A 16,405-nucleotide genomic window follows, 5' to 3' on the forward strand; every position below is an offset into this window, starting at 1 on the left:
AGAATTAAATTAGTTCCCCAACAAGCAGCACAATAAAATAAGCACAGCTGGTGTCTCTTCTTGCTGCTTTGCAACAAAGAACACAGCTGCAAATGGAAACAGGTCTGGGGTTTAGAGCTTGGAAGGGAACAAAGAAAACATGAAAAAGATTGGGGATGTTTTAATACATCTCCAAAGACAAAGAACCTTGCAGAATTTAAGGGTCATAGAGTAAAACTTTGTATCTTCTCCTTATATGCCAAATTCAGTTTTAGTACTCCACTGAAATTAGAGTTCATAAATTATATATTCATAATTTTCATAAAGTATATTCTGTTCTCTCTCCAATTAATTGAAAACCATTATTCCTATAATCTCTTACAATTTAAAAAATGATTTTAAATAATGTTTAATTATTGGTATATTTTATTAACATATAGAAGAGAATAGGTAGAGATTTATATATTTCCTTATAAATATGTTTCCATGAAAAACAAAGAAGATGTGAAATTTATTTTCAAGCAAATTAGACTGTGATCTGGCATGGTTTTCTTTGAAACAATTTCCATATATAAAGCAATTTTTTGAAAATTTAAGGTGATTGAAATGCAACCAAATTTAAATTTGTACTTCTGATTCCAGGCAAAAGCAGTACTAGAATTGAAGAACTGTGGGTATACTTACACACAAATAGAAGAGACAAAACTATTATTTTTTAAAAAAGAGATTTACCAATACACACAATTAAAAATAAACCTTTGCTAGCTTTTTTAATGATAATAATATATATTATTATAATACCACTAAAGGTCTTAAGACAATTGTTCCCTTTCCATCTGAGAATGGCAATGCTATTTACAAATAAGATTTTATTCATTCTATCTTCATTTTCAAAAAGCCACACATGCACCCGAACACTGACTCCAAAAAGGGAATAATTTCATCTCATGGTTAATGCCCTCTTTGAAAAACACAGACTTTTAATAAAATTACAGAAAATCAAATTAAAGAAGTACTTCTATAGAATAATCGGTAGGAGGTGGTAAAGTCATCAAGATTGGAATGATAATAAACCACATATCAGAGAAAAAAAGAAAACAAAAAAATGTTAAGTGTGTATTGATAAAATATGTACCAGTCTCTTCACAGTCCTATCAGGTTACATTTGCCCTCCAGAATATTATAATGTCATTCTGTCCACATTCTGTCCACATCTTCACTTTGTTGAAAGCAATCACATTTTTAGATAAGTTTTTAAAAAAGCAATGTGACAGCCAATAGCTTACTAGACATCCATCATAATTCAAATGGTCCTTTTCTAAATCAGTGCTACAAAAACAGGCAGATTTAAACGAGCACCACGATGACTCTCATGTAGCCACACTGTTACTCTTCTTTCTGTGAGCACAAATATCCTAACTTTATTCAATGGTTTTCCTCACTGTTTTCATAATGGTATCCATTTAAATATGGTAACTAATACTTAAACATGAAAATTGCTTACCTGGGCAGATAGAATTGGTTTTGGTCACAAAATATATGGCATGAGCATTTCAACACTATGGGATTCTCTTCGGAAGTGACTCGAAATTTAACAAATATCTTTTCTCTCATTTATGTTTCTATTTTGAAATCTTTTTTTTTTTTTGCGGTACGCGGGCCTCTCACTATTGTAGCCTCTCCCGTTGCGGAGCACAGGCTCCGGACGCGCAGGCTCAGCGGCCATGGCTCACGGGCCCAGCCGCTCCGCGGCATGTGGGATCCTCCCGGACGGGGCACGAACCCATGTCCCTTGTATCGGCAGGCGGTCTCTCAACCACTGTGCCACCAGGGAAGCCCTCTATTTTGAAATCTTTTCATTCTTTTATTTTGCATGTTTCTTAGGGCAGTGATTCTCAACTGAGAGCAATTTTGGCCTCCAGATATCTTTGGGCAATGTCTGAAGACATCACGATATGGCAGCGGTGGGAGGCATGCTATTGAAATCTAATGAGTAGAGAGACCAGGGATGCTGCTGAACATCCTACAATGCACAGGATAGCCCCATAGCAAAGAATTATCCAGTCCCAAATGTCAATAGTGGAAAGGTTGCAAAACTCTTCTAGGGGGATATGATTCCCTAGATAATAGCTGAAATTACATGGCGTATGTAAATCTAAGAGATAATCTTATTTTAAAACATGCATCAAAAACCACTTCAGTTTATTTTGCATCTTTCTTTTTGAAAACATCCAGAATGCCACAGACTTTGTCTGCTTGCTATTGCTCACTGACAGAAATATACTACCACATTATGCTTTCCTCACTGGCAATATAACACCCAGCAACTACTTGGAGGGCTCCACGACCATTTCTTAGCAATGGATATACAAGAAACAGTCATCTGATAAAATCGTGCACACATAAGAGGTCCCCGGTGCTGTCTTCTCTTGCCCCCTCTGTATTCTCATATCACATTTTGCAAAGCTCTATGGGGAATCCATCATTTGCATGATGATCCTGCTTCTGCCCCCTTAATCACACAAGCAGGTGTGCGTGCACACACGCACATACACACTCTGAACTATACAACCCCACAGGGAAGAGAGAGGAGTGTTTTTTATCATGTGTCCTCTATGTAAAATGCACTTTTTTCTCCTTGTCTAACTGAAAAAACCCCATACATTATATAAGATTCAGAGGATGTCTTCTCTAGTCTGCAAGCAGGGCTCCCAGTCCAACTGTATGGGCCCTCTATTCTTTTGCATATCAAACACCATATTGAAATTTTCTGTTTACATGTCTGCAGCCTGCTCAAATTTAGGGGCCTTGTTTTATTTACCGTTTTATTACTACCCACTATCACATTTATTAGGACACTAAATGCCTTCACTCTCTCTCTCTTTCTTTCCAGAAAGAATTGGAGAGATTAAAGGATACAGTTTTTTTTTAATGACTGGATGATTCAAAACTCCATTAATGTGTATATGGTAAAAACAATGATCTTATCAGTCACCTTCGGTTGGGAAAATTTTGTTGTCACCTATCACACTATTGTTAGCTATTATTAGTATTGGGAACTGGTATAGTTTTAAATGTAAATATTATTAATGTCTATTTTCACAAATCTGCATTTTACTTTTCATTATCATTTTATAAATAACATGTATATATTATTTTAATAAAGAAGAATGTACTTCTCTCATACCAAATAAACCTGCAAACCTCTTTGTAGAAGTAATCACTTTTACCTGTGTGTGGGTCTCTTTCAGATATTTCTTATGTATGAGTATGCATATTCTGTAACTCATATTTATTTTTTAAAATAAAGTAGGTTCTATTCCACATGGATTTCTGAAAACTTTTTTCTCACTAAAATACTCTGGATCGTTGAATGTCAGCATACACAGTTGAAATTCATTCATTTTAAGGCTGCCTAGGGTATCAGTATATGAAGAATCATTCATTTGAGAACTTCTTTATTAGTGTACTTTAAGTGTGTTTTCTATTTTTCACTATTGTGAACAATACTACAATGGGCATCCTTCCTTCTATATCTTTGCATATCCATGTCAGTATATCTATAAAATAGCTTTCTACAATAGATATATGTTCTTTCAAAAATTTTGATAGACATTGCCAAATTACCCTCCAAAAAACTATGAAAATCAACCTTTCTGCTAACGGTTCTGCACATTAACAATTTTGTGATTATCAAATTTGCATACTTGGTAGGTGAACATTGCTATCTCCTGCTCCTTCGTGGTTTCTTAAATTACTAGTGAAATTTGAGATTTTTTTGTATAATTAACATGTGTTTATTTTTTCCTAAGAATCTCCTGCTAACGTAATTTCCCCGTGTTTATTTGATTGTAGTCATTTTATCCACTCGTCAGAACTTCTATGGATCCAAGTGATTCTACAGTTGATAGGAAACATGATTTAGATATCTGAAATCAACTGTTAGCTTCACCACATGCAGAAAGAAATATTGGTGCCATAGCAAAATCATCTAGTGTCACAATTACATAGTAGAAATGGAAAGGAGAGATGATTTTCTGTATCATTCCCAAATCAAGCCACTTAATAGAAACTGGCATCACTGTTTCTTTTCTGATGCTAAAACCTTACTCGCCACTCCTTTGGATTCAGTATTAGGTTCAATTCTTTGGTTATTGGGTTCATGCTGAAACCTAGAATTTGTCCAACTATCAATTCAGATTCAGTGCAGCTGCATGTATCTGAAATCCAACTCGATAGCTTAAAAAGATGAGATTTACTTTCTTAAGAAGGCTCTTGGGATTCGCAGACCAGACCAGGAGCATCAGTTCTGTAATGGATCATTCTTCTGGGCCCTTTTATCTTTCTGCACTAAGCAACAGGCTTTCATCTTTATGGTTGCAAGTGGCTGCTACATTTCTGTACCACATCTGCTTTAGGTAACAATTGAAAGGAAAATGGTGATGGGTGAAATATGCATGCCAGGTGTGATTTTTTTGGCAGGAAACCTATATCTTTCCTGGAAGTTCCACCTAACTGCCTCTGCTTAACATCCTACCATCTAGAATTACATCACATGGTCATTCTTAGATGAAAAGGTATGGTAGGAGGTGAATATTTAATTCTGCACAGTGTCACCCTGATCAAAACTGAGTTCTCTTAGTAATAGGGAAGGGGAAGCTGAATATTGGATAACTAACAGCATTTACCTAAAGGGAAGAAGAAGCATGATCCTACTGTTTGTGACAAATGCCATATTTTTGTATATGTGTATATAGTCAGCTGGGCTGTCAGAACATTAACTGCCCTGGATCAGCAGATGACTGTCTATCAAGAGTATTAGAGGGTCATTCTCTAAAATCCCTTACAATAGAGGTTGGCAAACTTTTACTGTAAAAGGCAACATAGTAAACATTTTAGGCTTTGTGAGCCATAGTGTTGGCTGCAAACTCAACTCTGCTACTGCAAAGCCCAACTACCATAGCAATATGTAAATGAACGGGTATGACTTTGTTCTGGCAAAACTTTGTTTACAAAAACAGAGAGCAGGCTGCATTTGTCTCCACTGCCATGGTGTGCTGTTCTGTCCTGCACCACATTACTAGTTTTTTGTTGTTGTTCCTATTTGTTTGTTTGATTTCTAAAATTAGAGGCAGTGCAAATACCACTCATTCTTAAGGCCACAGTGTAAAGTGAGTTTCTCACTCCACTAACTTTTATATCACCTTCCATATGTTCATATTACAATGTGCATTAGATGTTATTATAATGATTTTTATGTATTTGTTTTTCCACAATGAGTTCACACACACACACACAATATGATTTCCAATATTCAGCCTAAAGCTTGCCATACTCTTTCACCAGAAATCATGCGTGGAACTGTGGTACAAAAGAGACTGAAAGCCTACTCTGCCTTGTCCCTTTTCTCCACTACTTTCAGGCATTAAATATTTTTCCTTCAACCGTACTTGTCTCCATAAAAGAACTTAAGAATACAGTTGACCCTTGAACAGCTTGGGGGTTAAGGGTACCAACCCCCTGTGCAGTCAAAAATCCATGGATAACCTATTACGGTTGGCCTTTGTGTAGGAGGTTCCTATAAGTGGACCCACGCAGTTCACACCCGTGTAGTTCAAGGGTCAGCTTCACTAGTATTTCCCTCCTATTCCTACCTTTCTCTCCAAGTCCTAGATGAGGACTGAAATGTCTTGGCTTGTTCCTAAGTCCTCCAGCCTTTGCTGCAATGATTCCTTTAGGATTCGTGATTCCTAAACGTCCAGCATTCTTTAACAGGCTCACATGTACCCACTTAGCTTTCACTGTGTTCACACACACGTATATATTTCAGGGTACATTTCTGATAACTTTTTTCCTCCCCTTGTCATTTTCCTTGGCTTTTCAATCTCTGTTCTGATTCATTTCAACTATTTTCAATGTCAACTGTTTTCCTAAATATTTTTCTAGATAAGGTGGGAGGATGATATACTTTCTGGATCCTTCTCCACATATTTCTTTCATGCTAACAGATGAATCATGTTTTGCCTGAATGAAGGATTTGGGGTTTCAGTCTTTTCTCTGTAGGTTGACAAGGGTATTCAATTGTTAACCACTTTCCAATATTTCAAGTGATAAATATGATGTGAAAATATTTTTTCCTAATAGGTAATTTTTAAATATCTGAAAGTTTGTAAAAATTTTCTCTGTATCCTTAGGTGAATCCTGGCAAAGTTCCTAAAGCCTAAGTTTTATTCTTATTCTATTACCCTTTCCAGGAACTCAGAAAGTCTATTAAACTTGTGAATTCTGTATATTCCTCACCTCCAGGAAAAAGTGTTATTGCTCCTCTCCTTCATCTGCTGTTTCCTGCTCTCTGGGAACATGTGTTATTCACATGCTAGATCTAATTAACATATATTCTAAGTCTCATCTATTTCTCACAATTGCCATATAGTTGTATTTTTGCCCTCTGATTTTTAGCTCCTGCTTCCAGTCTGGGATGTTCTTAAGTTCCAGAAAAATAATTTGGGTCTTATCAGTGACCCTTCATGCCTCAATGCATACATTGATGTTTTTGTTGTTAACTTGTGTATAGAAAACATGGCTTTGAGTTACAGAAATCTCTCTGCAGTGTCCTTAAAACACTAGTGCTCTGATTATCTACAGTTCAATACTCTTTCTTGGTAATGACTGCTGTGCCCTTTTTTCTCTCTATGGTGCTTTGCCTGCCCTGGTGACTGTCATTTCCTTTGCACTCCCTGGCGTTCTTACTTGGCCTCTAGCAGTACCTTACCAGTGGCATTCTCACAAGTGGCGGAGTCATAGAGCTCTTTGCTTTTATAGGAGAATAGGACTGGCAGATGCGCTGTCAGTCCCTTGACAAGGTGCTAGGAGGAAGTCTGTTCTGGAGTTTTCACACAAACTCTCACCTGTCAGGAATAATGGTGTTGAGCTGTTCAACTTTCCTAAGAGACCAATGAGCATGAGTGTCTTCTGGGCGTTTCCACAGGCTCTCTGAGTCTGGACCCTGTATTCTACTCTGGTCCCTGGGGAGCCAGATTAGCAATGGCTTTCTCCCCTGAGATTCTGGTTAAGAAGGAGAACTTAGTCTCTCTAACTTGCTTCCCCAACGGCTTCAGAAGCTATCTGCCAATCTCAGGAGAGCTAAAATGAAAAAAAAAATAAACTGCAATCTTGAATTAAAAAACCTTATGTATATGAGATAAAGGATGTTAACAAAACATATTGTGGTAATCATTTCACAATATATGTAAGTTAAGCCATCATGCTGTTCACCTTAAACTCATACAGTGCTGTATGTAAATTATATCTCAATAAAACTGGAAAATTTTTCAAATTAAAAAAAAAAAATATATATATATATATATCCAATTACACAGAGTGATTTGATTCATGACCATAATACCTAATTTAAAACCCATACGTATACAGGAAACTTAAATATGTAAAACCTTTATTCAAAATATACATTCTAAATCCAAACTGAGAGCCTCACAGAGGTAATAAAAATATTATTATCACAGCTGAACTTTATTTTAATTATATTTAGGAAATTTATCATCTGAGATAAAAATAAACTAAAATAGCTAAACCATGGAAATCTGCGAGTGGTGTGAGAACCCCAGATGATCAGAAGACTGGAGACCTCAATCACGACTTATCAAACGCAGTGTAGGCTCTGCATTCAGCAGAGCCTAGAGTCAATTTTTTCTAGCAATTTGGGAAAGAATTTGGGAAAGTTACTTACATACTGTACACCACTTTGCACAGCTTTAAAGTGGTATTCAAAATACTTCACAGGGTGGTCATACATTTTAAAATAAATAAGGGATGTAAATGCTTAGGATATCTGCAAAGTTTATTGATTAATTTAGCTATTGCTTGTACTATTAATACTATTATAATTTGATCATAACCTGCAAGTATAAAAGACATAGATTTCCAACATTATATTATCTGTATCTATACAAATTGTCACTGAATGTGTTGGTATGGTCAAAGAATTATGCCAGTTAAGCAAGAATTGCAAGTGTTTTCTCATGTATGGTTGTTTTTCCTTGAGATCAAGCTGTTTCTTAAACTTACAGATTCAGAAATTTGTTTTAATAAATATTAGAATAGCTAGGCCAAACATTCTTTAACACTTTAGGCCATAGGAAATTATGAAAATATTTTGGAACTTCTTCAGATTTCTTCACTACCCCCAAAAAATTTAAAAACTGGTCTTCAAAAGATGATTTTTGGATCACCAAAAATATATTAAATGCCAAAATATAAAAATGATTTCTCTTACCCATATCTGACATTTCAGGCACAGTTACGATATATGGTCCATCTGTGAACTTTGGAGCATTGTCATTGATGTCTTGCACTTTGATGATAAACTCAGATTCAGGTTCAAGGGGCTTGTTTGTTCGTCTGTCAATAGCCTGAGCATGAAGCACATAGTGGGTCTTCTGCTCTCTGTCTAGACTTTTTGTTGAGTGGATGTCACCCGTGGTATCATCAATGATAAATATAGTCCCAGCACCTTCTCCAGTAAGGATGTACTTCACAGACCCATCACCTTTGTCAGAATTGGAGTGCAGCTGTAAATAAAGATGGAATAATTTAACATGAAATTATACTCCAACTTCACATCGTGTTCTCTGAAAACTACCTATCTATAATTTAATACTTAGTTTTGACTATGACTTTTCTTCTCTCCACAGTGTCCCATGTGTTGCTACAATTATCTATTGGTCTGCAGTATTTCTCCACTTGGTATTAATATGGATATTTTTATTATGATCTGTCTAAGATCCAATTATTGATGTAAGAACAATTAATAAACAATACTTATTAAAAGAAAAACAATAACCCTTGAGGTCATTCTACTAAATCCACACTTTACTACCTACATAGAATAGAACTGGAAAAAGAAACTACTAGTAAATCACTGTTGCCTTCCATACTTGTAGGGATTTTTTTTTAAATTAATAGCTTGTCATTCTATTTCAACATTAAAATTAGAAAAAAAATATTGTAGGACAAATTGACATTCAAATTATTTATTAAAAATTCCACAAAAGGGCTTCCCTGGTGGCACAGTGGTTGAGAGTCCACCTGCTGATGCAGGGGACATGGGTTCGTGCCCTGGTCCGGGAAGATCCCACAGCCACAGAGCAGCTGGGCCCGTGAGCCATGGCTGCTGAGCCTGAACGTCCAAAGCCTGTGCTCCGCAATGGGAGAGGCCACAACAGTGAGAGGCCCGCGTACCGCCAAAAAAAAAAAAGAAAAAAAGAAAGAAAGAAAAATTCCACAAAAGAGGCACTTATTTGTCACAGAAGCATTAATTTTATAATTTGGAAAAATAAATATTTTCTACATTAATTGTTTACATTTAGAATTTAAAAAAAAACTTGTGGTAGAATATTTTCTTTCTTGAAAATTTATGAAACTTTAACTCAAAATTTAAATAACAGTAATAGATTTAATCAATAAGTAGGCCCTAATTTTTAATTAATTGAGATACACTAAAAATTTCACTTATTAAATTAAAATGATCAAATATTCTTTGAATAGACATTATAGAGTAATATTTCAGCAGAGGATTTCAACAAGAAAGATAAATAATGGTAAGATAATTATAAGCCTCTTTTTATCATTTATATATTAGCAAATGCTTTTAAACTGCATATGGTTCACACTTAATATCTTGCTATAACTTATAAGATCAAAGTTCAGTTAAATATTTCCATGAATACTACTGCTATATTTCTAGCTGAGAACGACCTCAGTATTATCTTAAATTGCAAACACATACTTGAAGAATGGTTTCTCCTAAGAGATCTGAACAGTTATCCTTCATATGAAACCTTTTTGGTCACATAACCTCAACTACTCACTTTTTGCACATTTCTGACCCTTGCAAACATTGAAAATATATAACCTTGTTCACATAGTGTTTTGGTTTCTAGCCACAGTAAAGTGAAAATTTTCAAGGTTTATGTTAAAGTCTCTGAAGTTTTAGAAGATATTTTTTAAAAGATAAAATATAGGGATTTCCCTGGTGGCACAGTGGTTAAGAACCCGCCTGTCAATGCAGGGGACAGGGGTTCAATCCCTGGTCTGGGAAGATCCCACATGTCCCAGAGCAACTAAGCTTGTGAGCCACAACTACTGAGCCCGCATGCCACAACTACTGAAGCCCACGCACCCTAGAACCCATGCTCCACAGCAAGAGAAGCCACTGCAATGAGAAGCCCACCCACTTCAGTGAAGAGTAGTCCCCGCTTGGCACAACTAGAGAAAGCCTGCATCAGAAATGAATGGCCATTATCAAAAAGCTAGAAACAATAAATGCTGGAAAGGGTGTGGTGAAAAGGGAAGCTTCCTGCACTGTTGGTGGGAATGTAAACTGATACAACCACTATGGAGAACAGTATGGAGGTTCCTGAAAAAACTAAAAATAGGGCTTCCCTGGTGGCTCAGTGGTTGAGAGTCCGCCTGCTGATGCAGGGGACACGGGTTCGTGCCCCAGTCTGGGAAGATCCCACATGCCGCAGAGCGGCTGGGCGCGTGAGCCATGGCCTCTGAGCCTGCGTGTCCGGAGCCTGTGCTCCGCAAAGGGAGAGGCCGCAACAGTGAGAGGCCCGCGTACCACAAAAAAAAAAAAAAACTAAAAATAGAACTACCATATGACCCAGCAATCCCACTACTGCGCATATACCCTAAGAAACCCATAATTCAAAAAGAGACATGTACCAAAATGTTCATTGCAGCACTATTTACAATAGCCAGGACATGGAAGCAACCTAAGTATCCATTGACAGATGAATGTATAAAGAAGATGTGGCACATATATACATAATGGAATATTACTCAGCCATAAAAAGAAATGAAATTGAGTCATTTGCAGTGAGGTGGATGGACCTAAAGTCTGTCACACAGATGAAGTAAGTCAGAAAGAGAAAAACAAATACCAAATGCTAACACTTACATATGGAATCTAAAAAAAAAAAAAAAAAATGGTTCTGATGAACCTAGGGACAGGAGAGGAATAAACACACAGATGTAGAGAATGGACTTGAGGACACCAGGAGGGGAAGGGTAAGCTGGGACAAAGTGAGAGAGTACCACTGACATATATACACTACCAAATGTAAAAGATATAGCTAGTGGGAAGCAGTCTCATAGCACAGGGAGATCAGCTTGGTGTTTTGTGACCACCTAGAGGGGTGGGATAGGGAGGGTGAGAGGGAGACACAAGAGGGAGGGGATATGGGGATATATGTGTACATATAGCTGATTCACTTTGTTATACAGCAGAAACTAACACAACATTGTAAAGCAATTATACTCCAATAAACATGTTAAGAAAATTTTTTAAAGACCCAATGCAGCTACAAATAGATAAATATAAAATATAGAAAAAGACAATATAAGGAAAGAACTATTCTTATGGGAAAATGAAGGCATCTGAAACATAAATAATAGTACATCAGGAAAAGTTTAACTTATTTCTTGAAAACACATAGGACATAATCGGGGACAAAATTCTGATGGGAATCACTCAGCTAGATTCAACCAATTAAGTCATTTCAAAACTGCTTTTTTGGAGTTTTTGTAAAAAGGAGTAAAAATACATTAACAAAATATGAAAAACACAGCTTTCAAAGATTCACACTTCATTACTAAATTAACTACTAAAAGAAGCAGTAAAATGAGTTTCATAGAGACAGTTGCATGCATGTATGAAAGTGAATTTATTCATTTATTTATGTCTCTTGACACATCATTTTAGCACCTACAAGAAAAGATTTATCATTTATGCAGCAGACGTCTACACAACATCGATAGAGCAGTCTGTTTCACATTCTTTAACTTTGCCTCTACCCATAACCAAAGCACAGCCAAGTAGAGCAACGAATTCATTGAACAAATGTTTCTAAAACCTTTTCTGGAACTTTCGTGTTATTAAATTAACAAAAGGTGAGATCGGTTTAATAGCTATTGCTATACTGTATATAAATTATAAATCTATATATTATAAATATAATTAATTAAAAACAATTGAGGGCAAGGGTTAAGCCTTCTAACAACTAATTTTTGAAAGACAAAACAATGGTGACAATTAACTCCTTTCCTCAGGATATATTCACATACTCTTTTATATTTTTAGCGAGGTAAATTTGAAATTATTTAGTCTTGGATTAAAGGTTCACATTACAAAGAGTTAACTATACATATTTTTTTTTAAATAGGCGTATGGATGTAGACCAGAAACAGAAATATGTAAAAGAAGTAGTAAAGTTGTCAGTCTAAAGCATCTGTTAAAAAATTATATGCTCTGTGCTTTACACTGATTATGCTAAATAATTCAAATAAAAGATAAATGTCAGTAGCTTTATGGCTTTAGATTCTAAAACTTGAATCTGACTTCACATTTATAAAGTTTTGAGAATTAACATATAATTTAGCATGTTTCAGAAGTTATGTCTAATTAAAAAATAAATGTGCAATACAATCAGTGAACTGTATTTAACCAGTATTTATTACTGTACAACACAGTCAAAGTTATGTCAAAATATTATAACTATGTATTTGGATTACATAAGTTGTTGATAATACTCAGCTTGAGTGTTTTACTAAGGTAGATGATCACTTTATTGGATTTTTTAAAATCTCTCATCTGGCCTGCTGGAATCTTGAAATGAGAGTTACCATGTAACACTAGTGGAAACCCAGCACAGTAGCAGTAGGTCAATTGATTAAGAGTTTATAAGATTTTTTTTTAATTAAACAAATTTTTTTGGAGTATAATTGCTTTACTCCAAATGTTGTGTTAGTTTCTGCTGTACAATAAAGTGAGTCAGCTATATGTATACATATATCCCCTCCCTCTTGGACCTCCTTCCTTCCAACCCCCATCCTACTCATCTAGGTCAGGTCATCACAGAGCACCGAGCTGAGCTTCCTGTGCTTTATAGTGTGTCCCCACTAGCTTTCTTCTTTTAACATCTTTATTGGAGTATAATTGCTTTACCATGTTGTGTTAGTTTCTGCTTTATAACAAAGTGAATCAGCTATATGCATACATATGTCCCCTATCCTCTTCCTCTTGTGTCTCCCTCCCACCCTCCCTACCCCACCCCTCTAGGTGGTCACAAATCACCAAGCTGATCTCCCTGTGCTATGCGGCTGCTTCCCACTGGCTATCTATTTTACGTTTGGTAGTGTATATATGTCCATGCCACTCTCTCACTTTGTCCCAGCTTACCCTTCCCCCTCCCCGTGTCCTCAAGTCCATTCTCTATGTCTGTGTCTTTATTCCTGTGCTGCCCCTAGGTTCTTCAGAAACATTTTTTTTTTCTTTTTTAGATTCCATACATATGTGTTAACATACGGTATTTGTTTTTCTCTTTCTGACTTACTTCACTCTGCATGACAGACTCTGTTTTATGCATGGTAGTGTATATATGTCATTCCTAATCTCCCAATTCATCCCACCCTCTCAGTGATCCACCCTCAGGATTATCTCTTTTCCATTGGACCTATTTTCAAATCTTTAGCTCTATTTACAACATGCGCTCTGCAACAGAGTTTGGGGGAAACACTGGCTACACTGTCTTGTTTTCCCTAACAAGTAGGTTTTAAGATTCTGGAAGAACACATGTTTTGTATTAGGTTTTATAAGGCAAAATATGATGAATGTGTGAGTGAATGAATGAACACATGAATGAAATGGATGAGCAGTAATGAGTGCAGTAGAGGTAGAAATCTTAAGACATGGAGAGAAAACTTTTAGATACAGATAATCAGGTTATACAGATAATCAGACTAGAAATGTGCTATCTTCAAGGGTGGGCAGCAATGAGACATCAAATGAAAGAGACCGGGAGTCTAGTATGTAAAGTAGGAATGCTCTGGATATAAACACGGTACTGACTTAGTAACTAGTAAAATATTACATTGTAAATTTAGCTAGCTACTAGACGATGTGAGAGATTTCTATCTTTTTTACATTAAATATATAAAAATATTTGGAAGATAAAGTTGATTTTCATCATATATAGTTCAGAAATACTACAAAGAGAATAGTAGCAGGGTGTTATCATAACACACAGTGGTGGGAATATACTTTTAGAGTCATGAGATTTTGCAAAGTGAGTGATATTTTTATGCTAAAGGAGAGCTATTATACTGTCCTAAAGCAAGAGTAAAAAATGCTTGTGAATCTGATCACATAAAAACATAGGGTTAATTAATTGTTCTTTAAAGAACAGAAAAGGGGAGGAGAATGCAGAAAGAAAACATAGTCACCCAAGTGAAGCAAAATGAACACTTCTCTGACATTCTTTTAATAAATTATCTCTTCCTTAGTGTTAAGGAGTAACCCACAGCACTTAGAAAGTTAATGTGACACACATGAGTTCCCCTCAGAAGACTATTTATTCACCCTTGACCACATTAGGATCAGAGCCTAAAAATTCATAGCTTTTACTCTAATGTAGAATTCCTCACTGAGATAATATTCTATCCTTTGGGGAAGAATAACTTTAAAAGGTTAAGAAGATGGTGTCAGAGCAATTAATTTTGAAAGTTGCTTTTAGTTAGGAATTCAAGCTATATTATAAAGATAGGTCACTAACTTAAAATTGTGATATTTTTGACTACATAATTTATGCATTTTTATGAGTAGGAAACTTCTATTTACAATAATAATTCCAGTAGAAAGAGTCAGAAATATTATATAGCAATGTGAGACCTATGTGAGGATCATAGGAAAGACATGCTATTAAAACTTATTATGCATCTCTCATTCCAGAATGTGTTATATTTTAAACTATAAGCAGATAAAACAAAATCCAATTGAACTCTTTTTTTTTTTTTTTTTTTTTTTTTTTCGGTACGCGGCCCTCTCACTGCTGCGGCCTCTCCCATTGTGGAGCACAGGCTCCGGACACGCAGGCTCAGCGGCCATGGTTCACGGGCCCAGCCGCTCCGCAGCACGTGGGATCCTCCCGGACTGAGGCATGAACCCACGTCCCCTGCATTGGCAGGTGGACTCAACCACTGCGCCAATTGATGCGAAGAAAAAACACATCGAAGAGTAACAGCCTATTGGTAATTAACACATCAGCCTCTTCATGCGAAAAAAGGAATACATAACCCTCAGTTTTAATTTTGCATCAATACGTAAAAAAGGTATGTTAAAAACAGTAGCCATAAAGCATTGTGTTCAACCACAAAGCTAATGTTAATCAATTAAAAGGTTAAGAAATTAGATGAGGGTAAGAAAAGAAGGTTTGCATTTGTTTAACTAGAAACATCCAAGGTCTCTGCAAACATGCAAAGGTCTCTTGTTGAATTTTAGTTTCTAGCTTTTAACTGCTTTATTGGTATTCTTAGAAAAGGAAACAAATGAAAAGGAGGAAGGGAAAAGGAGCAGAAAGGAACACATTTTTAACTATTATACCCCCTGAATCGCAGCTTAGGGCTATTAACACACAAGATGGAAAACTACAAAATACCTCTATAAAGTCTGAGGTTGTTTTAATTCTGTAGGCACCAGCTTTACTTCAGAGAGCCCCATTCAGGTGCGCCAAATATTTGGGCAGTGCAGGAGGCATTCAGTGGTTGAGAATTTCGCTATTAATTTCTGGAAAGCCTCAAAAAGTGACCAACTGATTAGAATTGAAGGGAGATATATATAAGGCACAGGAGTACCTATTATCTGTCAGAGTTCATGTCTTCTTTTATCTCCCAGTCAAGGTCTAGTTGAGAAAGGGGTGGCTCTGGCAGCTGCTTTTAAAGAAAAAAAACCTCACAGAACACTAAACATTATTATAATTCCATAAAAATACTGACACAAACCACTGCCCACACATTCCAGTGTGCTGTGATTTTATCCCCATTTAAATCTGGCCATCACTGTTCATTTTAGCCCCTTTTCCTCGTTAAGAAAGCAGTAATTGCACTAAGAAAGGAGGGCAAAGAAAGATAATGGAAGTGTGAGTAGTTTCAGTCCTTTGGAAAATTCATCTGACAATAAAATGTAAGAGTCTCATTCGATCTATCAATCACTTTGAGGAGTTTATTCATCCTACAAACATTTTTTGGAATGTCCACCATGTGCCAGTCATTGTACTCTTACTTAAATCCATCACTGAACAAGCAGGCTGAGATCCCTGCCCGGGTAATGCCTACATTCATTCCACTGGGGAAAAGCAGACAGTAAGCAGAAAACATGACAATAGACAATATGCAAGACCCACATTTAAAAAGGAAAGAGAGGGCTTCCCTGGTGGCGCAGTGGTTGAGAGTCCACCTGCCGATGCAGGAGACACGGGTTCGTGCCCCGGTCCGGGAGGATCCCACATGCCGTGGAGTGGCTGGGCCCGTGAGCCATGGCCGCTCAGCCTGCGCGACCGGAGCCTGTGCT

At 36.5% G+C, this 16,405-nt stretch overlaps 1 protein-coding gene across 5 annotated transcripts in view; it reads right to left on the minus strand.

The window, feature by feature from the left end:
- The window catches only part of CDH18 (cadherin 18), a 1,032,515-nt gene that overhangs the window by 255,837 nt on the left and 760,273 nt on the right, over positions 1–16,405 (minus strand). For all 5 annotated transcript variants that reach the window (XM_067730423.1, XM_067730424.1, XM_067730422.1 and 2 more), the window contains one exon: positions 8,273–8,567. In XM_067730423.1, the coding sequence (XP_067586524.1) occupies positions 8,273–8,567 (295 nt within the window). The remainder of the gene's footprint in view (positions 1–8,272; positions 8,568–16,405) is intronic.

The sequence above is a fragment of the Pseudorca crassidens genome, chromosome 3 (genome assembly GCF_039906515.1).
Source record: "Pseudorca crassidens isolate mPseCra1 chromosome 3, mPseCra1.hap1, whole genome shotgun sequence".
Classification (NCBI taxonomy): Eukaryota; Metazoa; Chordata; class Mammalia; order Artiodactyla; family Delphinidae; genus Pseudorca; species Pseudorca crassidens.